Source organism: Scleropages formosus, chromosome 14, assembly GCF_900964775.1.
Source record: "Scleropages formosus chromosome 14, fSclFor1.1, whole genome shotgun sequence".
Lineage (NCBI taxonomy): Eukaryota > Metazoa > Chordata > Actinopteri > Osteoglossiformes > Osteoglossidae > Scleropages > Scleropages formosus.
Genome location: NC_041819.1, coordinates 25,010,619 through 25,037,049, shown reverse-complemented (window position 1 = coordinate 25,037,049; position 26,431 = coordinate 25,010,619). Strand labels below are relative to the sequence as shown.

The following is a 26,431-nucleotide window of genomic DNA, read 5'->3' as shown; positions in this document are numbered from 1 at the left end:
GGCCAGTGTGTGGTTTGAGTGAATATGGGCATTTTACATGTTAAAATGTCTTATGGATATTATGCTTATAACTTCTGGTTGAATATTTCTGGTATAAGACAAAAGGTTAATTGGTAAAGTTAAATATATATATATATATATATATATATATATATATATATATATATATATATATATATATATTATATATAAATAAAAAATGCGGGGAAAGGCTTCCTTTATGACATGTTTGATGTTCCCCTTACCCTGAGGGATGCTCTCCTGTCCAGGATTATCTGCATTGTCCTCAGTCTCCCCACCTGTGAGGTAGGAAAGCATACACTACTTAGGATGAACACACTCCTTCTTAAACATGAAGGAGAAAGATGATCGATGGTTTCTAAACACATTTTTTTCAGTTTTATAGATAAAATGTGTTCTAACCCTGTTATGTCTAGAAGACATTATTAGTTCTTTTTTGGGGTTTGGAACGTTTTCGTTCGACGATAAAGTTCGTTTAAAATTGAGTATATTACTTCCTGTTTTTCCGAGCACATCACTTCCTATTTTTTGCGCATCACTTCCTGTTTGCTGAGCGCATCACTTCCGGTTGTCAGACCAGGAAAAGCGAGGAAGCCACATGGCCAGAAGCACATGGATCTGATTGCATCCACAGCTAAGGACTGAGAAATCAATGTCTTTTCATTCCATGTCTTGGTGAAGGAGTCATCAGTAAAGTCTCAAAAAATACAACGACGACTCGTCTCTTTATCTTGAATGGAGTTTAGCTTGGTGTTTAGTCTGCGGTTGTTACACCTTGACGAGAACACTAGAGTGAAAAGACAAGAACGGATCAGTAATTATCAGGATGGCTTCCGAAAGTTCAAAATCAGCTGCAAGTGGAAAATCTCAAAGGGTAGCCTCAAGTGCAAAATCTTCAACCTCTTTTGCCAGTACTGCAGGACGTGCACGAGCAAAGGCCGAAGCAGCTAAGATAAGAGCAGAATATGCAACTAAACAACTAGAGCTAAAGCTGGCAGCGGCTAACAAGGATTTAGAGGCAACTAGAAGAGATGCAGAAATACAGTTTGAAAGAACGAAACTACAAGCAGAACTCGAAGCCTTGCGTCTACAATGCGAAGCTGAAGCAACAGCCCGTGAGGCGCAGGTTTTGGAAATGGCTGAGGATTACAAATTGTAGATGAAGTAGTGGCAACAGAGCTTCAAGATAAAACGGAACTTACAAGTGAATATGTTCGTTCACAAAATGCTCTTAAAGAAAGCGCTTCTCCGCCACATTTACCTGTTGAAAGCCAATCGTACAAAGACCAGGAGAAAAGCTTTTTAACCCATCAGACATTGGCAGACGACGCTGCAAAGCCTTCACGAGGCAGCATTACAAGAGATTTTGAAGAAAGGGACAACATGTACTTACCATTAATAACGAAAGTGAAGAAGAAGATTAAAGGGACAGATATTAAACAAGAAGGAACCGTAAATCAAAACTTCCAACCATACGCTCCAAGACAGTTCAATGTGCATGCTCAGCCTTTTTTCCCAAGTAAGGATCCTGCAGTCTTACCAACACCTGCAACAGACCCTTTAGCACAGTACTTAGCCAGACGAGATCTCACAAACTCGGGCCTGTACCAGTTTGATGACAAACCTGAGAACTATCGTGCATGGTACGCATCATTTACTAGTATAACCAGTGACATTCAACTAAGTGCAGTTCAGCAACTCGACCTCATGATCAAGTGGCTTGGGAAAGAATCCCGTGAATATGTCAAACGCATACGGGCAGTTTATGTCGGCAATCCATCCGAGGCACTAAACAAAGCATGGGAACGGCTGGGGGAGTGTTATGCTGCTCCAGAGATAATAGAGAAGTCGCTTTTTGAGCGTCTTGAGAATTTTCCAAAGCTCAGCGCAAGAGATCACGTCAAGCTCCGTGAGCTTGGAGACTTGTTGACAGAAATACTTGGTGCCCAAGAAGACGGCTATCTTACCGGCTTATCTTATTTGGATACCTCACGTGGCATTTCACCAATTGTAAGCAAGCTACCCTTTGGCCTCCAAGAAAAATGGCTTTCTGCTGGATCACAATACAAAGAGGACAATAATGGACGTTTTCCTCCTTTTCAGTATTTCTGTGCATTTGTGTGTTATGAGGCAAAAAAGCGAAATGATCCCAGCTTCCTGAACCAAGGGAGCGGCACTGTCTCCTCAAAACAAGACAAGCCAACTTCAAGAAAAAACGACAGAATTTTCTCAGTACAGAAAACAGATATTTCTTCACCACAATTTAACAAAGCATCAAATGTTGATCTCACAAAAACCTGCCCTTTGCACAACAAACCGCACTCACTACAAAGTTGTAGAGCATTCCGGAACAAACTTATAGAGGAAAGAAAAGCCTTTCTCAAAAAAAATGGCATATGTTTTAAATGCTGTGCTTCGACATCGCATCTGGCCAAGGACTGTAAGGCATCTGTAAAGTGTCTGGAGTGTGACACCACCTACCACGTCACAGCCATGCATCCAGGCACATCGAGTCAATCATCGAAGGCCCCTCGAACACCAAAGGTGGACGGCGGGGAGGCTGAAACCACTAATGCAGACACAGCTGTCATAAGTTCAAGCTGCACGGAGGTATGTGGCAAGGGACAATTCAGCCGCTCATGTGCAAAAATATGCCTTGCAAAAATATACCCACATGATGCTGTCCACAAAGTGGTAAATGCATATGTGATAATAGATGACCAGAGCAACCGCTCATTGGCCAGACCAGAGTTCTTCAGCCTGTTCGGTATAAAAAGTCAGCCTTCCTCATATCAACTGAGAACCTGTGCAGGTTTAGCTGTAACAGCTGGAAGACGCGCTGAAGGATTCATGATCGAATCCATAGATGGCAAAGTGGCAATTCCTCTTCCACCACTTATTGAGTGTAGTGACATCCCAAATAATCGCACTGAGATTCCAACTCCAAATGCTGTGATTCATCAGCCCCATCTACAACATATTGCTAAACATCTCCCAGAACTTGACTCGAATGCAGAGATCTTACTTCTTCTGGGTAGAGATGTATTAAGACTACACAAAGTAAGACAGCAGGTAAACGGGCCACACAATGCACCGTTTGCGCAACGTTTGGACCTCGGCTGGGTAGTAATAGGAGAAGTGTGCCTAGGAAACATTCATAAGCCAATCATCAGCAACTTCAAGACCACCGCGCTGGAAAGTGGTCGTCACTCCATCTTCCGGCCATGCACAAGTTACATGCAGATAAAGGAATCATTACCCAACCTCAACCAAGCCCCTAAGATAACAGAGGAAACACTAGGAAAAACAGTGTTCAACAGAACTGATCAAGACAACAGACCTGCTCCATCAATCGAAGATGCAATGTTTATGGAAAAGATGGATACTGAAGTCTACCGAAACAGTAAGAATACCTGGGTAGCACCACTCCCGTTTAAGGAGCCACGACCGCACCTTCCTAACAATAAAGAGCAGGCTGTTAAGAGATTCATGTCACTGCAGAAAATGCTCAAACGGAACCCCGTAATGCAGAAACAGTACTTTGCATTCATGGACAAAATCTTTCAAAATGGACACGCTGAAGTAGCACCACCACTAAGGGACAATGAGGAATGCTGGTTCCTTCCTACATTTGGAGTATATCATCCTCGGAAGCCCGACCAGATTAGGGTGGTGTTCGATTCAAGCTCACAATACCAAGGAATCTCCCTAAATGATGTATTACTGACTGGCCCAGATTTAAACAACACGTTGATCGGTGTTCTGCTCCGCTTTCGCAAGGAGAAAGTAGCCGTGTTAGCAGACATCCAGCAAATGTTCTACTGTTTTGAGGTAAGCGAGAACCATAAAAACTTTCTTAGATTCCTGTGGTACGAAGAAAATGATATCAACAAAAACATCATTGACTATCGAATGAAAGTTCATGTTTTCGGCAATAGTCCTTCGCCTGCCGTCGCCATCTACGGGCTGAGAAGAGCCATTAGAGAAGGTGCACCACATTATGGCGATGATACTGTTCAGTTTGTGGAAAGACATTTCTATGTCGATGATGGTCTCATATCTGTACCAACTGATCACGAAGCAATTGGCCTGCTTAAAAGGACACAGGCCTCTCTAGCGGAATCAAACCTTCGCCTTCACAAGTTCACCACAAACAGTCAAAACGTCTTAAAGGCCTTATCCCCAGAAGACTGTGTAACAACTGTCAAGGACTTAGACCTCAGCGGAGAGACACAATCCATCCAGCGCAGTTTGGGCCTCCTGTGGGAGATATCGACAGACACCTTTACCTTTTCTGTATCAACAGCTACAAAGCCCTTCACTCGTCGTGGTGTGTTATCCACTGTACACACCATTTTTGACCCTCTAGGTCTGCTGGCCCCTGTCACTGTCTGTGGGAGAGCCCTTCTTAGAGAGCTCACTGCTGACCTCTCTGATTGGGACACTCCTCTCCCAGAAGAAAAACGTGATAAGTGGGACTTATGGTGCGAATCGCTTCACGATCTCAAGCAGATGCACATACCACGAACCTATACGGACATGTCACTTTGCAACAGTGAGCACATTGAGCTTAGTGTGTTCGCAGATGCCTCGACAAAGGCGATTGGAGCCGTTGCATATCTCAAGACCGTTCAAAAAGATGGTCACACTGAGATCGGATTTGTCATGGCTAAAGGACGGTTAACACCCAAATCCGAACCTACCATCCCACGTCTAGAACTCTGTGCGGCTGTTTTAGCTGTTGAGTTGGCGGACCTCATCCAAGAGGAGCTAGATGTAAAGTTTGATAAGGTTAATTTCTACAGTGACAGCAAGGTAGTACTCGGATACATCCATAATACCACTAAAAGGTTCTACGTCTATGTGCACAACAGGATTCAGCTTATACGCCACTCTTCCAAACCAGAACAATGGCACTATGTTCCCTCTGAAGAAAATCCCGCGGATCACATTTCAAGATTCCTGCCCGCCTCTCGTCTAGCGCAAACAACCTGGTTCTTTGGACCATCATTCCTACGAAATACCCCTGGAGAAAGCACGCACACATGTGAAAGATTTGACTTAATACAACCGGAAAAGGACATTGAAATCAGGCCAGAAATAAAAACTTGCAGCACACACCTGATGGAGAACATACTCAATCCAGATCGCTTCCAGCGCTTCTCTAGTCTTCATTCACTCCTTAGAGCTGTTGCATGCCTGACTCACATAGCTAAATCCTGCAAACAATCGGGCAAAGTTAGGGCGTGCAAAGGGTGGCACTGGTGTAAACAACCACGTTCACCCGAGGAACTTGACCAAGCTATGAATGTTATCCTCCAAGCTGCACAAAGATCTGCCTTCCAAAAGGAACTTGTGGCTCTGCAGGCTAAAAAGCCCATTCCAAAGGATAGCTGTCTCCAAAAGCTTAGCCCAATCATCACTGATGACTTGATTCGCATTGGAGGCCGGCTACAACATTCGGACTTAGAAACTAATGAAAGGGATCCTGTGATTTTGCCTAAGAACAGCCATGTAGCCTTACTGCTGACACGCCATCACCATGAGCAAGTGAAACATGAGGGACGCCACTTCACGGAGGGAGCCATACGAGCAGCAGGATACTGGATCTTGGGTGGCAAAAGGCTCATCAACACAGTCATTCATAACTGTGTGACGTGCAGGAAGCTTAGAGGTAAAGTTGCGGAACAATTCATGGCAGACTTACCTACAGAGCGTCTCCAAATATGCCCTCCGTTCACCTATGTCGGACTAGATGTTTTTGGTCCATGGATGGTTACTGCTAGGAGGACCCGTGGAGGACACGCAGAAAGTAAAAGATGGGCAATCATGTTCAGCTGTTTAAGTTCTAGAGCAGTACACATAGAGCTGATAGAGTCTATGGATGCATCAAGTTGCATAAATGCACTTAGGCGCTTTTTCGCCATCAGAGGACCAGCTAAGCAGTTGAGGTCCGACTGTGGCACGAACTTCATCGGCGCAAGCAAAGAACTTGGAATGGATAAAAACCAACTGGATTCGGGAATACAAAGATACCTCAGCAAGAAAGAATGTGTTGGGGAGTTTAATCCTCCTCATGCTTCGCATATGGGTGGCAGTTGGGAGAGAATGATAGGCGTTGCTAGAAGGATCTTGAACTCTATGTTGCTAAATGCCCGCCTCACCCACGAAGTTCTCTCTACATTAATGGCGGAAGTTGCTGCGATTATGAATGCGCGACCATTAGTACCGGTTTCTACAGACCCGGACAACCCTCAGGTTCTTTCTCCATCCATGCTTCTCACCCAAAAGTCAGGTGCTCCACCACCACTTGGTGACTTCTCGGAGAAGGGTATGTACACTAAACAGTGGAAACAAGTACAAGCACTGGCAAACCAATTCTGGACACGATGGCGCAGAGAATACCTGCCTTATTTACAGCGCAGACAAAAATGGACCACCCATCGCAAAGACTTGCAAGTTGGAGATGTGGTCCTGCTCAAAGACAAGCAGGCCGAACGCAATTGTTGGCCTATGGCAAGAATAAGCTCCACATTTTCTGGAACCGATGGTCATGTTAGACAAGTCGAGGTTAAAACAGTTGAGCAGGGTACTGTGAAGACATTTCGCAGACCAATCACAGAAGTTGTTTTACTTCTCCCTGAAGATGTTTAGGTTGACCTGTGGTATACATATGGGTAGTGACCTCACCGAGGTCAGGCGGGGAGTGTTATGTCTAGAAGACATTATTAGTTCTTTTTTGGGGTTTGGAACGTTTTCGTTCGACGATACAGTTCGTTTAAAATTGAGTATATTACTTCCTGTTTTTCCGAGCACATCACTTCCTATTTTTTGCGCATCACTTCCTGTTTGCTGAGCGCATCACTTCCGGTTGTCAGACCAGGAAAAGCGAGGAAGCCACATGGCCAGAAGCACATGGATCTGATTGCATCCACAGCTAAGGACTGAGAAATCAATGTCTTTTCATTCCATGTCTTGGTGAAGGAGTCATCAGTAAAGTCTCAAAAAATACAACGACGACTCGTCTCTTTATCTTGAATGGAGTTTAGCTTGGTGTTTAGTCTGCGGTTGTTACACCTTGACGAGAACACTAGAAACCCTGTCTTCAACCTTCTCTTCAGTGGTTGCTCATCTGGTTTAAGATATAAATATCAATCATGAGACTAGTCAAAAGCAATTTGCTGAAAAATAACCTTTCATTGGTATAAAATAAGATTCTTGTATTTTTAAACACTCCATAAGTACCCACAGCTGGAGCTATGAATTTTGGCCTTTGCTCTAAAACACTGGAATCACTGGTTTACAGGAGACCATGAAAGGCTGAAGACATGGTTCCACTTCTGAAGGTGCTGATCATCTTACCCTTCAGTCCATTCTCCATCTGAGTATTGTGGACTTCTGCATTTGCCTGGGAATCTATAGCGGCTGCTGACTCCACACCTGCACAGAAGTGTTAACTTAGGGGTTGCTCTATTTTCCAGAAGTTCTCTGCAGAACAAAAAATAGCCTCCATTTCCACCTCCCACCATCAGTAGGCAGTAAAACGCATTCAGAACAGAAATAAGTTGTGGTGGGAGGTATAGGTGGTGGCAGCTTCATGAAGAGATTTGTCGGCTTTTTTTTTTTTTTTTTTTTTATTTTTTATTATTGCTACATCTGAGACTTTTACCGAAGCAATCCAGCAAACAGATACATGTCTATTACACTTCTTGATTGTAGAATGAAAGTAGCATGATGCTAACCAGAGTGATTTACATTTATTCATTTAGCTGACTCTTTTCTCCAAGAGACAACTATTTAGCCACCAGAGTAATTTTAGGATAAGTACGTTGCTCACGGGTATCTCAGCCAGAGGTGAGACTTAAACCTGAAACCTTGTGGGTCCAAAGAGCAGTAGCTCTCACCACTACATCAGCAGCTGTCCCAGGTCTGTATTGTGTGTTGAAGTTAAATGGCAACTACTGATTTATTTATTTATTATTTATCAACAGTTTTCAGATCAAGAAGGAAAATGGCTGTGTGATTGTTGAAAGAAGGCTACGAAATTAATGGAATTTAAAATTTTAACCAATAAGATCAAAGATGTAAAACAAAAGTCTTAACAGTATTGAAAAAATAGTGTCACAATCTATGAAGCACTTTAACATATTTTATATATCATTGATATTAATATAGGGGGTGCAGTGGCGCAGTGGGTTGGACCGCAGTCCTGCTCTCCGGTGGGTCTGGGGTTCAAGTCCCGCTTGGGGTGCCTTGCGGCGGACTGGCGTCCCGTCCTGGGTGTGTCCCCTTCCCCCTCTGGCCTTACGCCCTGTGTTGCCGGGTAGGCTCCGGTTCCCCGTGACCCCGTAAGGGACGAGCGGTTCTGAAAATGTGTGTGTGTGTGTGTGATATTAATATTCTCCCTCCATCTAAAGGGGTAGGTACATGTCAATAAGACCTCAGTAGGAGGTTGCGCCTTTAGTTATAGAGCACCTAAACTGTGGAATAGTCTACCAGTTACTGTCAGAAATGCCCCGTTTATTTCTGTTTTCAAATCCCGACTTAAGACTTATATGTTCACTCAGGCATTCCACCTCGTAATGTAATTCAACCTGCCTTGGTTATTTATTTTATCACCTTTACAAAAATGCATTTTAAATTTACTGAAATTACTAACTCTGTCCTATCTTCTCATTGAGCACTACCTCGCTACGTAAGACCTGAGGAGGCTGGCCAGTGGTGACAGACGAATCCCGTGCTGACAGAGGATGATGCCCATCTGCCGTGACGATCAAGACGTTCCATGCCGAGCTGGGGATCCAAGATGCCATTTACCAACATTATAATTACTTGTTACACTGGCTTACAAATTGTTATTTTCTAGAATGACCAGGAGGGGTGGGCTACCACTTGCCCGTGGACCCCCAGAGGTTTTTTCTCTCAACTTTCAGTTGGGAGTTTTTGTTCCTTTCCCTGGTGGCCAGTAGGTATACTTATAGCTCTATAATAGGTTCTTCATTATGGTAGCCATTAGTTGACCGTCTTGTTTGTTTGTATCTGTTTTTCTTGTCTTATGTCTGTGTTAAAATGCTCTGTGTCACTGCGTGAGAAGAGCGCTCTATAAAAAATAAAATAATGATAATACTAATGTCACTGGTCCATCGGACCGAAGAGCTGGTTGGAGGGAGAACCACAGTACATGAATGCACATGAACACAGAAGATGAATTATGATTGAATCATGACGAGAGACTGATCATGAAATGGTATGTAAGAAACTACTGAAACTTAAAAAACGGAAAACTCTGAGAGCCAGTTTTAAAGATTAACCTTTAAACAACAGTTCATAGACTTGCCTTTGTTAGATGGACCGCTGGTGTCCGGTGCTGTTGCAGCCTCAGAGTTATGGTTCAACAAAGGGGTGCCCTCTACGGGGGGGAGGACAGAGAACACACAAACATTCAAGCTGACACAGATACTCAAGGTATTTGTTTATCACAATGAGTAAACCAACCACACACACACACACACCAGTGCACTGACCCTACACAAACAGAGAAACCTAGTAGTGAACTTAATATTTTCAATGGAAGCTCTACAGCACCTATGTAAGATGGACAGTTGACCACACCTGGAGCTCAATGGAGTGAATGTGGAAAATGAGATTCACATTAGATTTACATTTATTCATTTAGCAGATGCTTTCTCCAAAGCGATGTACATCCCAGAGAAAATGCAATGTGTTCATTACATTAGGAGAAAGAGAAACATAGCTGCAGATGCATGATTCTTAAGTAAACCTAATTTGTTACTTTCCACTTTATGCACCGTTATTCATCGCTTGAGTAGGTGCATTAAACTCAGGATACACAATTCCTGATAAAAAAAAAAAAAATTGTAGGAAGGTTAATATAACATACACAAACACACACACACACACATTTTCAGAACCGCTTGTCCCATACAGGGTCGCGGGGAACCGGAGCCTAACCCGGCAACACAGGGCAGAAGGCCGGAGGGGGAGGGGACACACCCAGGACGGGACGCCAGTCCGTCGCAAGGCACCCCAAGTGGGACTCGACCCACCGGAGAGCAGGACTGTGGTCCAACCCACTGTGCCACCGTGCCCCCCCCACACAAACATTTACACACAATACAGGAGTAGTTGTGTAAAGAGTTATCTGATGATCATAAAGTTACGGTGCATGAACATTTACACCTTACATGAGCTGGAGAGATCTTGGGCAAAGTGAGTCTGGAGGAGGTGAGTTTTCAGACCCTTCCTGAATGTAGAGAGAGTTTCAGCAGTTCTGAGTGAAAAGGGGAGGTTGTTCTACCACAACAAAGCCAGAACTGAGAACCTTTCACGCTTGGGCCCACCAAGTGAGCAGAAGCAGACGAGCGAAGGGGTCTGGTTAGGGTGTAGTGGTTGATCAAATCTTGTAAATACCTGAGATCAGTTCTATTGATGTATTTATAGACAATAACCAGGGTCTTGAAATTGATCTAGGCAGCTATAGGAAACCAGGGCAGAGAAAGAAGTAGAAGAGATACATGGGAACACTCTGGCAAGTCAAACACAGCTTGTACTGCGGTATTCTGTATCAGCTGTAGAGGTTTGATGGCAGTAGCAGGAAGGCCACACAGGAGAGAGATGCAGTATCCAGACAGGACGTCACCATGGCCTGGACAAGTAGTTGGGCAGAGTCAGTTATGAGGTAAGGACGGATCCTGCGAATATTATGCAGGATGTATCTGCAGGACCGGGTTGTGGATTCGATGTGCTGAGAGAAAGACGGACTTGAGTCAAACGTTACTCCCAGACTCTTAGCCGAGAAGGTAGGAAAATGAGTGAGTGTCCGGTTTGATTGATAGATCGTGAAAGGAGGACAGACCAGCTGGGAGGTGAAGAATCTCTGTTTGGAGAGGTTGAGTTGGAGGTGGTGATCAGACATTGATGAAGAGATGTCTGACAGGCAGGCAGTGATACGCAAAAATTTCTGATGCTCCAGGTGGAAAGGAGAGGAAGAGCTGAATGTCAGCAGCATAGCAGTGGTATTTGAACCCATGGGAGGCTATGACTGTGCTGAGGAAGGAGATGTAGATGGAGAAGAGGACCCAGTATCGAGCCCTGCGGGATACCAGTTGAGAGAGGCAGAGGAGAAGAACAGAAGCTCCGCCAGATCTGTCAGATAGGTAGGACTCGAACCATCTCAGTGCCGCTCCTTTGATCATAAGCTGACGGCTGACAGTGTCGAAAGCTGTAGACAGATTGAGGAGGATGAGGACCGAGGAGAGGGGGGTGGTTCTATCCTATTGAAGAGCATCAAACACCACCAGAAGCGTCGTGTCAGTGGAGTGACCAACTTTGAAACTAGACCGATATCTACTGAGGAGATGGTTCCGGGTTCCACTGTAACACATTCTTCATTATTCAGTATCACTTCTCTGTACTTGAGCACTATTTACCAAAAAACTAGGAAACATTTTTGTTGTATCAACTTCTATATTCAAATTAATCTTCATACAAAGATTTATTTGTATATTGCTTGGAGAAAAATGTCAGCCTCATATGTTAATGTATGACTTTTTCACGGGTCAGTATTTGGTTTCACATTTCTACAAAATTCCCCTCCGTGAACCGCCACTTTACCGTGGTGGAAGGGTTTGAGTGCCTGAATGAGTCCAGGAGCTATGTTGCCTGGGGCTATATGCCCCTGGTAGGGTCTCCCATGGCAAACAGGTCCTGGATGACAGACGAGACAAAGTGTGGTTCAAAAACCCCTTATGAAGAAAATAAAATCAAGGCTTTTGTTTACCCTGCCCGGTATGGGGTCACCGGGGCCCCACTCTGGAGCCAGGCCTGGGGGGGGGGGGGGGGGGCTCGCATGCGAGTGCCTGGTGGCCAGGTCTATGCCCACGGGGCCTGGGCCGGGCTCAGCCCGAAGCCATGACGTGGAGCCGCTCTTCGGTGGGCTCACCACCTGCCGGAGAGACCGTAAGGGGCCGGTGCATTGTGATTTGGGTGGTGGTCGGGGCCGAGTGCCCGGCCGACCCAAACCTCTGGCGCCAACTCTGGTTTTTGGGACTTGGAATGTCACCTCACTGGCGGGGAAGGAGCCTGAGCTGGTGCGGGAAGTTGAGAGATACCGTCTAGATATAGTCGGGCTCACTTCCACTCACAGCTTGAGTTCTGGAACCACTCTTCTCGACCAAGGATGGACTCTCCACTATTCTGGCATTGCCCAGGGTGAGAGGCGGCGGGCGGGTGTGGGCTTATTAATAGCCCCCCAGTTTAGCCGCCATGTGTTGGAGTCTACCCCGGTGAATGAGAGGGTCATCTCCCTGCGCCTTCGGGTCAGAGAACGGTCTCTCACTGTCGTTTGTGCTTATGCGCCTAGTGGCAGTGTAGAGTACCCGGCCTTCTTGGAGTCCCTGGAGGGCGTACTGGAAAGCGCTCCCAATGGGGACTCTGTCGTTCTACTGGGGGACTTTAACGCCCACGTGGGTAATGACAGTGACACCTGGAGGGGCGTGATTGGGAGGAACGTCCTCCCTGATCTGAACCCGAGCGGTGAGTTGTTATTGGATTTCTGTGCTAGTCACGGTTTATCCATAACGAACACCATGTTCATGCATAAGGGGATCATGCATCAGTGCACTTGGCACCAGGACACCCTAGGTTGGAGGTCGATGATCGACTTTGTAGTCGTTTCTTCTGACCTTCGGCCATATGTCTTGGACACTCGGGTGAAGAGAGGGGCTGAGCTGTCAACTGATCACCACCTGGTGGTGAGTTGGATTCGATGGCGAGGGAAAAAGCTGGACAGACCTGGCAGGCCCAAACGTATAGTGAGGGTCTGTTGGGAGCGTTTGGCGGAGGCCCCGTCAGAGAGGGCTTCAACTCCCACCTCCGACAGAGCTTCAACCAGGTCCCAAGGGAGGTGGGGGACATTGAGTCTGAATGGACTATGTTCCGCTCCTCCATTGTCGGGGTGGCGGTTCAGAGCTGCGGCCATAAGGTCTCCGGCGCCTGTCGCGGCGGCAATCCCCGAACACGGTGGTGGACACCGGAGGTAAGGGATACCGTCAAGCTGAAGAAGGAGTTCTATCGGGCCTGGCTGGCTCATGGGACTCCTGAAGCAGCTGACGGGTATCAACGGGCCAAACGGAGCGCGGCTCTGGCAGTCGCCGCGGCAAAAACTCGGGCTTGGGAGGAGTTCGGTGAGGCCATGGAGGAGGACTTTCGGTCGGCCTCAAAGAGATTCTGGCAAACCGTCCGGCGACTCAGAGGGGGGAAGCGGTGTTCCACGAACACTGTTTACAGTGGAAGTGGTGCGCTGCTGACCTCAGCTGAGGATGTTCTCGGGCGGTGGAAGGAGTACTTTGAGGATCTCCTTAATCCCTCCGACACGCCTTCCGTAGAGGAAGCTGAGGCTGGGGACTTGGAGGGGGACTCGTCCATTACTCTGGCTGAAGTTGCTGAGGTAGTCAAAAAACTCCTCGGTGGCAAGGCTCCGGGGGTGGATGAGATCCGCCCCGAGTTTCTCAAGTCTCTGGATGTTGTGGGGCTGTCTTGGCTGACACGCCTCTGCAGCATCGCGTGGAGTTCGGGAACGGTGCCTCTGGACTGGCAGACCGGGGTGGTGGTCCCTCTTTTTAAGAAGGGGGACCGGAGATTGTGTTCCAACTACAGGGGGATCACACTCCTTAGCCTCCCTGGGAAAGTCTATGCCAGGGTACTGGAAAGGATAATCTGACCGATAGTTGAACCTCGGATTCAGGAGGAGCAATGCAGTTTTCACCCTGGCCGTGGAACACTGGACCAGCTCTATACCCTCACTAGGGTGCTGGAGGGTTTGTGGGAGTTTGCCCAACCAATCCATATGTGTTTTGTGGACCTGGAGAAGGCATTCGACCGTGTCCCTCGTGGCATCCTGTGGGAGGTACTTCGGGATTATGGGGTTCGGGGCTTGCTGCTACGAGCTGTTCGTTCCCTGTATGACCGGAGCAGGAGCTTGGTTCGCATTGCCGGCAGTAAGTCAGACCTGTTCCCGGTGCATGTTGGACTCCGCCAGGGCTGCCCTTTGTCACCGATTCTGTTCATTATCTTCATGGACAGAATTTCTAGGTGCAGCCAGGGAACGGAGGGTGTCTGTTTTGGTGGCCGCGAGATCTCGTCTCTGCTTTTTGCGGACGATGTGGTCCTGTTGGCTTCATCAGGTCAAGACTTGCAGCGTGCACTGGGGAGGTTTGCAGCCGAGTGCGAAGCGGCGGGGATGAGAATCAGCACCTCCAAATCCGAGGCCATGGTTCTCAGTCGGAAAAAGGTGGATTGCCCCCTCCGGGTTAGGGGGAAGTTGCTCCCTCAAGTGGAGGAGTTTGAGTATCTCGGGGTCTTGTTCACGAGTGAGGGAAAAATGGAGCGGCAGGTTGAGGGACGGATCGGTGCGGTGTCCGCAGTAATGCGGTCATTGTATCGGTCTGTTGTGGTGAAGAGGGAGCTGAATCGTAAGGCGAAGCTCTCAATTTACCGGTCGATCTACGTTCCTACCCTCACCTATGGTCATGAACTCTGGATCATGACCGAAAGAATGAGATCGCGGATACAAGCGACAGAAATGAGTTTCCTCCGCAGAGTGGCTGGGCGCACCCTTAGGGATAGGGTGAGGAGCTGTCACCCGGGAGGAGCTCGGAGTAGAGCCGCTGCTCCTCCGCATCGAGAGGAGCCAATTGAGGTGGCTCGGGCATCTGTTCCGGATGCCTCCTGGACGCCTCCCTGGGGAGGTGTTCCGGGCTTGTCCCACTGGGAGGAGCCCTCGGGGCGGACCCAGGACACGTTGGAGAGACTATGTCTCCCGGCTGGCTTGGGAATGCCTTGGGGTTTCCCCAGAGGAACTGGAGGAGATGTGCGGGGAGAGGGAAGTCTGGAGGACTCTGCTCGGACTGCTGCCCCCACGACCCGGCCCCGGATAGCAGAGGAAGATGAGATGAGATGAGATGAGATGAGATTTCTACAAAATTCTGTAGGATTTAGCCAAATTAAGGGTCCAACCCTTCATGATTAAACAGCTGATCTTATCACTTCTGGTGGCGATGTTTATAATGCAACTATAAACACATTACATGAAAATATTTCTGATAATTATCTACTAGCCTTTGATCTGCACCTGCAGGTGTCATTTCTTTAAAAAACATAGTGCAATATCTAGATGATAAACATACTGAAAAATGTACTGAGTGTGTAATTAAGTCAAATTTTATAAGAAAAGCAAACACTGACAGCCTGAATTTTGACTGTAACTATACAACACCTAAATTCTACAATAACCTGCTAGGTAGTATCAGGAATTCCGCTTCAGGTCAGCCTTTAAATCCAGGATTAAGACTCACCGCTCCTTCTGTAAAAACCCATTGTAGAGTTATTGTGAATATCTGCATTCAGGACTCTTTCCTGTCAGTTACCAGCATAATACTGTAGTATCTGTTATCATGTAGAAGCTACCCCTTTTTCCTCTCTGTCTCTTATCGGTACTATGGGTACCATGGGGCAGGACAAGAACCACTGCTCATGCAGAATACTCGATGTACCATGCTGCTGGGAGCCAACAGTTGCATGCCACAACTGATGGGATCAGTAATTTTGCGCATGGACAACAAATTTAGTTCAGACTACAACTCAGTCTTGACAACTGAGGTCTTTCTGTAGGAGACATGTCCATACAGGTCCCTTATCACCACAGTAGGATCCCTAGGAGGGGCAGGCAGCCACTTGTACTTAGACAACGAGAGGTTTATTTTTCCTGCCCTTCTTTGCAGCTGTCAGCCTTTTGTTTTCCACTCCTCAGCTGCCGGCTTGCTCACTCTACAGTTAAATATATCTGTTAAAACTGTAAAATTTGATCATTTACTGTGACTTTTTTCAGCGCTCTCTGACACTTGGGTGAGAAGAGCACTCTGTAAAAATACACTGAATAGCAATTCAAGCTCATCATCTTTACCTTTTCCCCACAGCCTTTCTCTCATGATAGGTCTGAAGTATGACAACCTCAGTCTCACCATTTGTGCTTCCAGTGGGAATTCTGGTTTGACTTGATTCAATGTCCATCTGTTTACATTTATTCATTTACTGTAGGTGACACTTTTCTCTAAAGTGATGTATAGTGTGAAGCTACTTACAATTATTTATCAATTTCTAGAGATGGGTTGTTTTACTGGAACAATTTAGGGTAAGTACTTTGCTCAAGGGTACTACAGCTGGAGGTGAGACTCAAACCTGTGCCCTTTGCATCCAAAAGCAGCAGCTCCAACCGCTGTGCTACCACTTGCCGCAATCTGCCCGTTTGCTTTTCTGACTGCACAGTGGCCTTCAAAATCTCCTCCAGCACCAACAGCCAAAGGAGTCCATGTGTTTCCTGTCCTGCTTCTTTACTGTCCACCCATAGTGTTACAAAGAACACCATTCCATTGTGAAAACATCAGCACATTTGGGGACCTTTTCTAGATCTTTCACTGCAGCTCTGCCAAGTGCTGGACTTGAGCATCTCCTCTCTTGACTGTTGGACTCCATACCGCTCATTATTGATCCCAGGAGACAAAAGTTAGTCACTTCTCTGTCTTCTCTGTCAATGCTGAAGTTTGCTTAAAACCAGGGGCAGGAAATTGTAGTACAGTTAAAATATTTCTTTCAAAGTAAAGTCTAATCAAAGTACAAAATGTGGTTCAGAAACAATCCATTCGTTTTATGGAGAAAACAAGATACTTAAAAATAGGTATTGTTTGAGGGTGGCTACGGAAGAAACTGTGATGACATAAAAAGGAAGACAATAAAAACTTACCGTGGCATGCTGAGGAGGCCGGGGAAGGGGGCAGAGAGAGGGATGGGGTCACAGCAGCCTAGGCTAATTAAGAAACCTATTTGTTCCCCTGTGCCTCACAGTGAAAGAGAGAGATGGAGAAGGAGAGCGAGAGCCCCACTCCCGAACAACCCTGGAGAATCCCCGCCATACCTGCTCCCAGTTCTCCCTTTTCCTCCCCTTCCTTCCCCGTGACAGGGGGTAGGGCTCGATCCCTGCTGAACCACTCCAATAAAAGACACAAGAGCACCGCACCTGCAGTCTCAGGTGTCGTCTGTTATACATATTTAGTAAAAATGTTGAAATATTAATAAAGATGCTAAAGAGTTGATTGACTTGCCTTGTACAGCCTGACCACCGGCGTTTTGTGTGTTCTGTGTGTCCGTAGCATTAACAACTTGCAAAGGGGTATTCTCTACAGGGAAAAAGAGAGAAACATTTTTACGTTATTCATTTAGCCATTTATACACCATGGTAATGTTACACTGGACCCTATTCAGGGTCTGTACCCTGAAGCACAGTATTCTAGTAGGAGGTGGGAATCAAACCTCCAGTCTCTGAGTCCTGAGGAGGGAGCTTTAACCATGACACACAACACTTAGAGTCAACACTTAGGTTCAGGAAGCTCAATATCTCACAAAACATCCTGCTGAACTTTCACACAACCGTCATCGAACGTGTTCTGACCACCTCCATCACCATCTGGTTCCCACCTGCCTCCACCCTCTCTGGGACCAGGCTACAGCGAGTCGCCTGCTCCACAGACAGAGAAGATGACTGACTGTCAACTACCATCAGTAAAGGACCTGTTCTCTGCCAGGGTGAAGATGAGAGCTGGCAAGGTTGCTGTGAATCTCTCATCTCTTCACCAAACTGCCATCTCAGAGGGGTACAAATCCATCACCAGTCAGACATCACGTCATCTCTGCAACTCTTCTCCTGAAGCTGTCCGCCTCCTCAAAACAGTCAAGTAGGTGCACCCCCCCAACCACTTCTGTTCATGTCTGGAATCTTGTCCATATTTTCACTACATCTCTTAACTGCTCTCCTCTTCGCACACTGCTGTCACCATCTCCATGCTGCTCTCTGTTGCACTGCTGTATATTATTGTACCACTGCTTGTGTCTGCAGTCCTCTAGTTGTTCATGAGTGACCCAGTGTAAGTAGTGTATCTAGCAGTGTAAGTCACTGCGGTGAATAAGGTGTGTGGGCTCATAACACTACATAGAGCTCATTGGAAGTCACTCTGGAGAAAAGAGTCTGATAAATAAATAAATGTAGATATTTATTAGTACATGGTGACTCTTTTGTATATTCTTATTGTTTTGTATACTGTTACTGCCTTGTCCTTTGCTGTTGATATCTTGTTATTTTGTGTTTCAAGCCAAACCACAACCAGTTCCAGCAGGACATTTACTGGCAATAAAGAGTTCTGAGTCACATACTTAGGATGCTGGATCAAAATGGGAAAAGTGTAACAACACAAAAACACAGAACTGTCCACCAACATGGATCTGGTTCTGCTGATGATACAAGCAGACAGCTCACCTTTTCTAACTAGATGTCAGTAAGATTACAGTAATCAAGCATTCAAAGAAAGAGAGATGGAGCACAACGTCACTTGAGACTGCATAAAATGCCAAAATAATAAGTGGGATTAAATGATAAACCAATGAACGGTTACCTTGACCGTCAGTGTCCTGCTTGTTTTGACCACCTGCAGAGGTGAACAGAGGACAACAGTGAAACAGACACGAACAACTGTATGCACAAAACATCCTAAAATAGAACTGGTTGCTTATTAGTAATGTTATTGATCGCTATGTGAGAGTGCTCATTAATGTCACTTTTTCAATAAGTGTCAGTAAAGACCAACACTAGAGATGTTAAAAACTGTTTTCCACTAACATGAGAATTTTGCGCAGCACGGAATCCATCCAAGAATGTCTGAGAATAGAAAGGCGAAAAACCATCAAGCAGTTCTCCGGACACGAGTTCATGGTGAGCATCTCCAGTGTTTAGGGGTTACTGGGTGCATTGTTTTTCACAGTGGTGAATTCGGTTCAATTTATTTTTTAAAAAGTGCTCCACTCACTGGAGTGACACTTAGCACTGCACAAGACTGCAATACAATTTAATGATAATAACCTAAAACAAATATGTACAACAATGGACAAAGACAAAGACAATTGGACAGCAAGGAAAGGAAATAAAAAAACTCCTAAAACACGGGGGGAGGGAGAAAAACACCTCTGGCACAGAAGTATGAGTGACTGTCCACCCTCCTGGGCATTTTACTGTGTTGCCACAGACACCAAGGTATTATTTACTGTGTTGTTCACACAGCGAATGTCCTCATAGAGAGAGACAGGACTCCTCCAGTGGGGGTGCTCTACTCGTACAGTAGCTATGAGAACAGTGCTCATTGATCAGTGTGAGGAAAACACTGTACATCCATGACACACGACTTGTACACAGTGACACATTGTGTCCTCTTTCTCTTACTGAGTCACCAGGGTTCAAGGCCCTCATAACCTGACACTCTTCACCTGTGTGTCACTGTCAGCTTAAAGCTCAGCACCCTCACACCCTCTACACTCTTGCTCATTGAGTGTTTTACACCGTTCTTTGTGTGATACCATAGTAGAGCTTCTTATTATGTCTAGAACTGTCATCATAACAGCAGCTCGACTCTTATGAACAAGCGTTTTTTCTCCTTTATTGCTCAGGACTCTTGACCCCCATCTGCTCCACCATCTCAACACTGTGAGTTGTCCAGCAGTAGAGAGTGAAACTGGTGTAAATAGAGGTGTAAACTTCATAGGACAGGTGAGCTGTTACTTGATTCATAAGAAATGAGGAAAGTGTAGATTCACACAAAGGGCTGTGAGGGAATTTCAGGTAAAAGTTCAATAAAGGTACAATCAACACACTTGAGTCAAAATTCAGCTCCTGTCATGTTGGAGGAACAGAAATTGAAGTGACACTGTTTTATATATTCAGTTTTTCCTACCTCTTCTTCCCAGCCCACAGTAAACAGCCACAGCCACCAGCACTATGAACAACACCCCTCCAAGGACACCACCAATGATGGGACCAACTGGAGGACCTTTGGGTGAAATAGAGTTTAAAACATGGTTAACATGGTGAGTAAATCCTGACAAAGCACTGTACATCTATCACACTATAATATTAACTTTCAGCATGGAGCAATTATACCCCACTGACAGAATAAAGCTTTTATCTCTATTATCACTTAGGAGTTTAAACCATAGCTGTACCATCATTCACAAGATATGATGAAGACACTGTAATAATAAAGGAGTCAAAACACTTTATTGAACTACTGACCTGGAAATAAGTCCATCTCAGTGAGGGGGTCACTGTGCTCCTCACTCTTAGGATTACTGAACACACAGGTGTAAGTTTTACTCTGCTCTCCACTCTTCTGAACTGTCAAGGTGTTTCCAGGTGTAGTTTTTCCATTCTCTTTCCAGGAGTATTTGGTGTGTTTAGTCTCCTCTCCCACACAGGTCAGGATGCACTGGGTCTCACTGCAGGATGTGGTCATGTTGGGTTTGGACACAGGTTCTGTAGAGGAAAAGAGCTGCTCAGGTAAACAAGGTAAAATGTGGATGTGAACAAATCTGTGGATCTAAAGACTCTTCATGTCATACTGATACTCAGATTGGTGTGTTTTGTCCTCCACTGGACACCAGAATGCTGATTGACTGACCACTTTGACCACCTACTGTCCAGGTGATGATGATTATGATGAAGATTATGTGTGTGTAGTGTGTGTCGGAGCATCAGTGTGATGAGCAGTGAACAGATGGTCACTATGAGTACAGTAACAACACTCTCTAGAGTAGAGTGTCCCCTTCACTACTCTGCCACTTTGCTCTTTCATTGGCTCTACAGTGAACAGCACCTCCTGCTGGTCAACACAAACCACCTGCAGTAGCAGCAGCAACACAGTGGAGTCTCCAGTCCAAGTGTGTATTTCCTCTAGAAATTTGTACTAAGAAGGAGATGAACTGAAATTGCCTCACTTACTGTACTTGTCTTGTACTGATTACTGTGGTATAAGTGAAGGTAGGGGGGTGACATGATCACCTGTTACAACTGGACAAGTAGGGGATGTGGCATAAAGTAACATGTTAGCACCTCAGTACTATTGTTCAGGTAGAAAAATGTTCCTTATTTTAGCTTTTTACATGTACATGTATTTATTTATCAGACGCTTTTCTCCAAACAGATGAACATCTCATATAAAATACAGTGTGTTCATTACAGTTGGAGAAAGAGACACTTAAGTACAGTTAGTTTGTTTCTTTCCACCATATGAACCAACGCTCATCGCACGAGTAGCTGTATAAAAAAACTTTATCAGAATATCAAGGATTCCTGATAACATTCCTTATATATACAGTATATTTTTATATATTTCTTTTAATATATATATATATTTTTAATGTATTAACCACTTTTTGTTACCATATAGATGGATTTGGGATTTTGGTCGGTGATTTAAAACATGGTGCTGATCACAGTACAATGACAGTATATCAACCCTAAGCTCTGACAACAAGGTGGGGATTTGGCTGCTGTATTAATAAATAACTCATACTGTAATTATGTGATGTGTAAAATAAGAGAAATTATTAAAATCAATAAATTTTCTTATGCAAAGTTACACTGTACCATAGTACTGCAGATCCCACTTGAGCCACACTTGTAAGAGCAGTGTAACTAAGGAAGGGCTCAGGAGGCAGGACTCTGAACACACACTTACTGCACCTTGGTGTATCTTCATGGTAAATCTTGACAGAAAGCGCAGAGAACACACACAGAACCACACAGAGGTCAGTAATGACACACACAGCACTGCCACATGGTTACTGTGCTGACTAGTGAACGTTTACCGTGTTCACCTCCTGATGATGATTCGCCAATTTGACCAAATGGGTAATTTTTCAATCAATAACTAAATAATACAGTTCAGTTTGCTTTTACTGCTGTAAAGATTTGCTTACTGTTCACTGTGTGTGTAGGTGTGTAGTTTTGGACGTTTGTTACTGTAGTAAATATCGACTGTGGTGTCGCTACTGACCACTGTACAGTTCTCTAGGTTTCGTCTGTCTGTCTCCCCATGTTGCCCAGTGAGGTGCAGCCAGGAGCTCGTTTCAGTCTGGTCCCCAGCACCCACCGTATAGTCGAGCATGGCAAACACTCAGCATGGTATGATAGGGTCAGTTTTTATTTATACTTTGTAGTTTTAAAATTGCTTTAATTTCAGTAACATCAATGCAGGGCAGTCAAACATTTAAGTTAATAAAAGAATGATATTTATATTCATGTAGCAGAAACTTTTCTACACACACAATGGGCAACTAAAAGTCACCAATTAACTTTAAAAAAACATGTTCTTGGACTGTGGGAGGAAGCCCACGCAGACACAGAGAGAAGAAACTCCACATAGATGGAGTGGGGAATCGAACCCACATCTTCTTGCACTGTCCAGTTCAGGTGAATATATCATCAGTAAGCTTCATGCAGGATTCTCTTTACTGTTGTGTATAAATATGAGGTACAAACCAGCCCACAGCAGATGCAACAAACCCTAGCTGACCAGCTGTACAAAACAAGTTTAACTCATCGGCGCTTGAACAAGAGCAGGGAAAGAGTGGAAGTTCCACCAAACCCCAGTCCTGCTTTGGTTCACCTCAGTTTGACAAGAAAATGTGACAGAATGGTGTGGCTGCAGCTGGAACCTCTGTGTACAACATCCATCCTTGTACTTTTGTCTACAATATCCATATTTATATTTTTGTATGTCTCACTGGGGAAAAAGTTTGGAGACCATGAAGGTGTCACAAAGGAAAAAGGTTCACCGAATGAATAACATAAAAATTATAACACTAAAAAACAACTTACCGAGTACAATGAGCTGAGATTCCTTTGCAGGTCCTTTATTGTTTATTTCAGCAGAGTATAGTCCTTCATCTTCTCGTTTTAACCCTTTCATTACTAACACTCCAGTAGAGTGATTCAGCTCACACTGGTTTTCGGTCGAACATCTGCCATAATAATCATGTCCTAAACTCCTGTCCCACTCAGCTACTTTGTCCTTCTCTTTCTTCCAGGTGATGCTGCTGAGGGCCCCGGTCACTTTTGGGTTCAGTTGCACCTCTTTTCCTATTAATCCATAGATGGATTCAACTGTTCCACCTGCATGGGTATGAAACACACACCATGTTCACACACCTTCATCTTCAGCAAAAGCCCTGGGCACACGGTGTCATTGACCAGTCAGGGAAAAATGGTAAAAATTATACAGTGACCTTTGAAGGGTCTCAAACTTACAGTTCCACATCACTCAAGTCTCTTCAGAAACACCTGTCTATGTGATTTTATGTACTTTGTTGCCACACTAATCTCTCATAAATTTATGTATGAATTATTTTATTTCTTACAACAGTTTATTAATAATAAAAGCTAAAACTCAGGTGGGACTTTCACATCAGAAAAAAAAGAAATACATGTAATGAAATCAGCGTTTTGGGAGGGGGGGGGGTGCAGCGGCACAGCAGGTTTGACCGGGTCCTGCTCTCTGGCAGGTCTAGGGTTCGAGTCCTGCTTGGGGTGCCTTGTGATGGACAGGTGTCCCGTCCTGGGTGTATCTCCCCCCCCCTCCGGCCTTACGACCTGTGTTGCCGGGTTCGGCTCCGGTTCGCCGCGACCCCGCTTGGGGCAAGCGCCGCGGTTTCAGATTGTGTGTGTGCGCGCATCGCAGTTGATATTTGACAAAAGAGATGTTTTGTACTTATTACTGATGAAAAAGACATTTTAAAGTGTCCACCACCAGCACCGCGCGACTTCAGTTTTTTCAGCTAAAAATAACGATTTCAGTGGAAATTCCCCTTTTCTTTCCGGCCGCTGTGACGCTTCAACCACCTCCTACAGTCTCGTGTTTCCGACTGTAAAGCTACATTTACACTAAATGGGTTAATGCGGAGAAAGAAAACAACTTTATGAAAAGAGAGCGGAAACAAAAAATGTCGTTTTGGAGGGAAACCGGGTGGGCGGCGGAGGGGAGGATGAACTTGAAAGTTCATTCGTTGCGTTGGATTGATCCCCTCAGACGTCACTTTAATTATTAAACAGCTACCTAAGAGACAAGTAGTCGAGCAACACTGAATAAAGTGTTAGTGTAAGGACGGGTGGGCTCGACTGTGGGAGAGACACGAAACAAGTGTTAGGAAGAATTTTCTCGAAAAAAATAGGAGCAATAATAATCGGGCGGCGCCTCCAACTTGAACTTCCTGTTTCCAGAAAAACGCTTCGAACCGTTCAGCGACACCAATTATCTCCTCGGCGACAATGAACGAAGAATGTTGTGTGTTTTTTCATTACTAATAAAGGCCCGTTTCACGTTAATTCTTCAGTAAAAGCAGAGCGCTCAACAGAGTCGGTCGGTTTTACCGGAGCGCTCGGATCATGGCTGGCAGAGCGACACATACAGTCAGAGGCCGCGCGCGAAAAACCGCAGTGTGTCGAAGAAACGGGGCTGCAAACTTACCGGCTGTGAGGTACAATTCCGCCAGAATCAGTAAAAACAGGCGAGGGACCCTTGTGACAGTCATCGTGCTTGAAGGACTCGACTCGACAGGTCGCTGAGAGGAGGAAACTTCAACTTGGGCGTGAAGCGCGTTTTACTCCATTTTGTGTGAAATCGAAAGTGAAAGTAGAAGTGGAGACGCTCCCGAACAAACAGGGTCTTTACAAATACTGGACACCACTTTTCTTAACTTAAACAGCTTAGGAATTCATTGTCAGTAACATTGGTCTAATATATTGGCGTTATATTTAAACATCTGTGCGGGGGTCAGTGCGGTTGTTGGCTGCTTTCCCGGCATGCTCTGCGGTGACGCACTATCGTGTCCCACCCTCACCGCGCCGTTTCATCGTGTGGAGCTTGCTATTGTGAGCTTCTTGAAGCTGGCCCCTTACAAACAGCACAAACAAGTGACTTAGTGACTTGTCTCTGAGATGTAATTTGCTTTAGAGAAAAGTGTCTCTGCTAAATGAATCAATGCAAAAGTACATCAAGAACACAATCTCTTATATTTTGTTCACATTGTGTTGATACTGTTCTCTTTTTTTTATGTTAATCGCAACTATTTTTCCAGGCTGTGACATAAGCGTAGGAACCCCAAATGAAACAGTCCCTCAGTCAAATCTTATCAGGTTTTGTCTTTCTGGTGCGGGTATGGTATCTGTGTGTAGACAGTCACCGTCATGGACGGGTCTTGCTTGGGGCTGGGAAAGGAATTAATGTTATATGCTGAAACTCAGTGATTATATATTCTTTTGCTAATAACATGCTAATAATACTCCTCCGTGAACCGCCACCTTATCGTGGTGGAGGGGTTTGAGTGCCTGAATGAGTCCAGGAGCTATGTTGTCTGGGGCTACATGCCCCTGGTAGGGTCTCCCATGGCAGACAGGTCCTGGATGACAGACGAGACAAAGCGCGGTTCAAAAACCCCTTATGACGAAAAAATCAAGGCGTCCGTTTACCCCGCCCGGTATGGGGTCACCGGGGCCCCACCCTGGAGCCAGGCCTGGGGGGGGGGCTCGCATGCGAGCGCCTGGTGGCCAGGTCTATGCCCACGGGGCCTGGCCGGGCTCAGCCCGAAGCCACAACGTGGAGCCGCTCTTCGGTGGGCTCACCACCTGCCGGAGAAACCGTAAGGGGCCGGTGCATTGTGATTTGGGCGGTGGTCGGGGCCGAGTGCCCGGCCAACCCAAACCTCGGGCGCCAACTCTGGTTTTTGGGACTTGGAATGTCACCTCACTGGCGGGGAAGGAGCCTGAGCTGGTGCGGGAAGTTGAGAGATACCGTCTAGATATAGTCGGGCTCACTTCCACTCACAGCTTGGGTTCTGGAACCACTCTACTCGATCGAGGGTGGACTCTCCACTATTCTGGCGTTGCCCAAGGTGAGAGGCGGCGGGCTGGTGTGGGCTTATTAATAGCCCCCCAGTTCAGCCGCCATGTGTTGGCTTTTTAGAGTCCCTGGGGGGCGTGCTGGAAAGCGCTCCCACTGGGGACTTTGTCGTTCTACTGGGGGACTTTAACGCCCACGTGGGCAGCGACAGTGATACCTGGAGGGGCGTGATTGGGAGGAACGGCCTCCCTGATCTGAACCCGAGCGGTGAGTTGTTATTGGATTTCTGTGCTAGTCGCGGTTTATCCATAACGAACACCATGTTCATGCATAAGGGTGTCCACCAGTGCACTTGGCACCAGGACACCCTAGGTCGGAGGTCGATGATCGACTTTGTAGTCGTTTCTTCTGACCTTCGGCCATATGTCTTGGACACTCGGGTGAAGAGAGGGGCTGAGCTGTCAACTGATCACCACCTGGTGGTGAGTTGGATTCGATGGCGGGGGAAAAAGCTGGACAGACCTGGCAGGCCCAAACGCATAGTGAGGGTCTGTTGGGAACGTTTGGCGGAGGCCCCTGTCAGAGAGGTCTTCAACTCCCACCTCCGACAGAGTTTCAAC

The 26,431-nt window shown here is 45.9% G+C and overlaps 1 protein-coding gene across 1 annotated transcript; it reads right to left on the bottom strand.

Moving 5' to 3' along the window:
* Nucleotides 1–20,250: 20,250 nt before the first annotated feature.
* LOC114912225 (lymphocyte function-associated antigen 3-like) lies at nt 20,251–24,844 on the bottom strand. The gene is made up of 4 exons (XM_029258170.1): nt 24,441–24,844; nt 22,796–23,089; nt 20,303–20,449; nt 20,251–20,255 (listed from the first exon to the last, which is right to left on the bottom strand). Exons 1-4 carry the CDS (start codon nt 24,502–24,504, stop codon nt 20,251–20,253), a joined length of 510 nt encoding a protein of 169 aa, XP_029114003.1. The 5' UTR covers nt 24,505–24,844.
* Between the last annotated feature and the right edge of the window lie 1,587 nt (nt 24,845–26,431).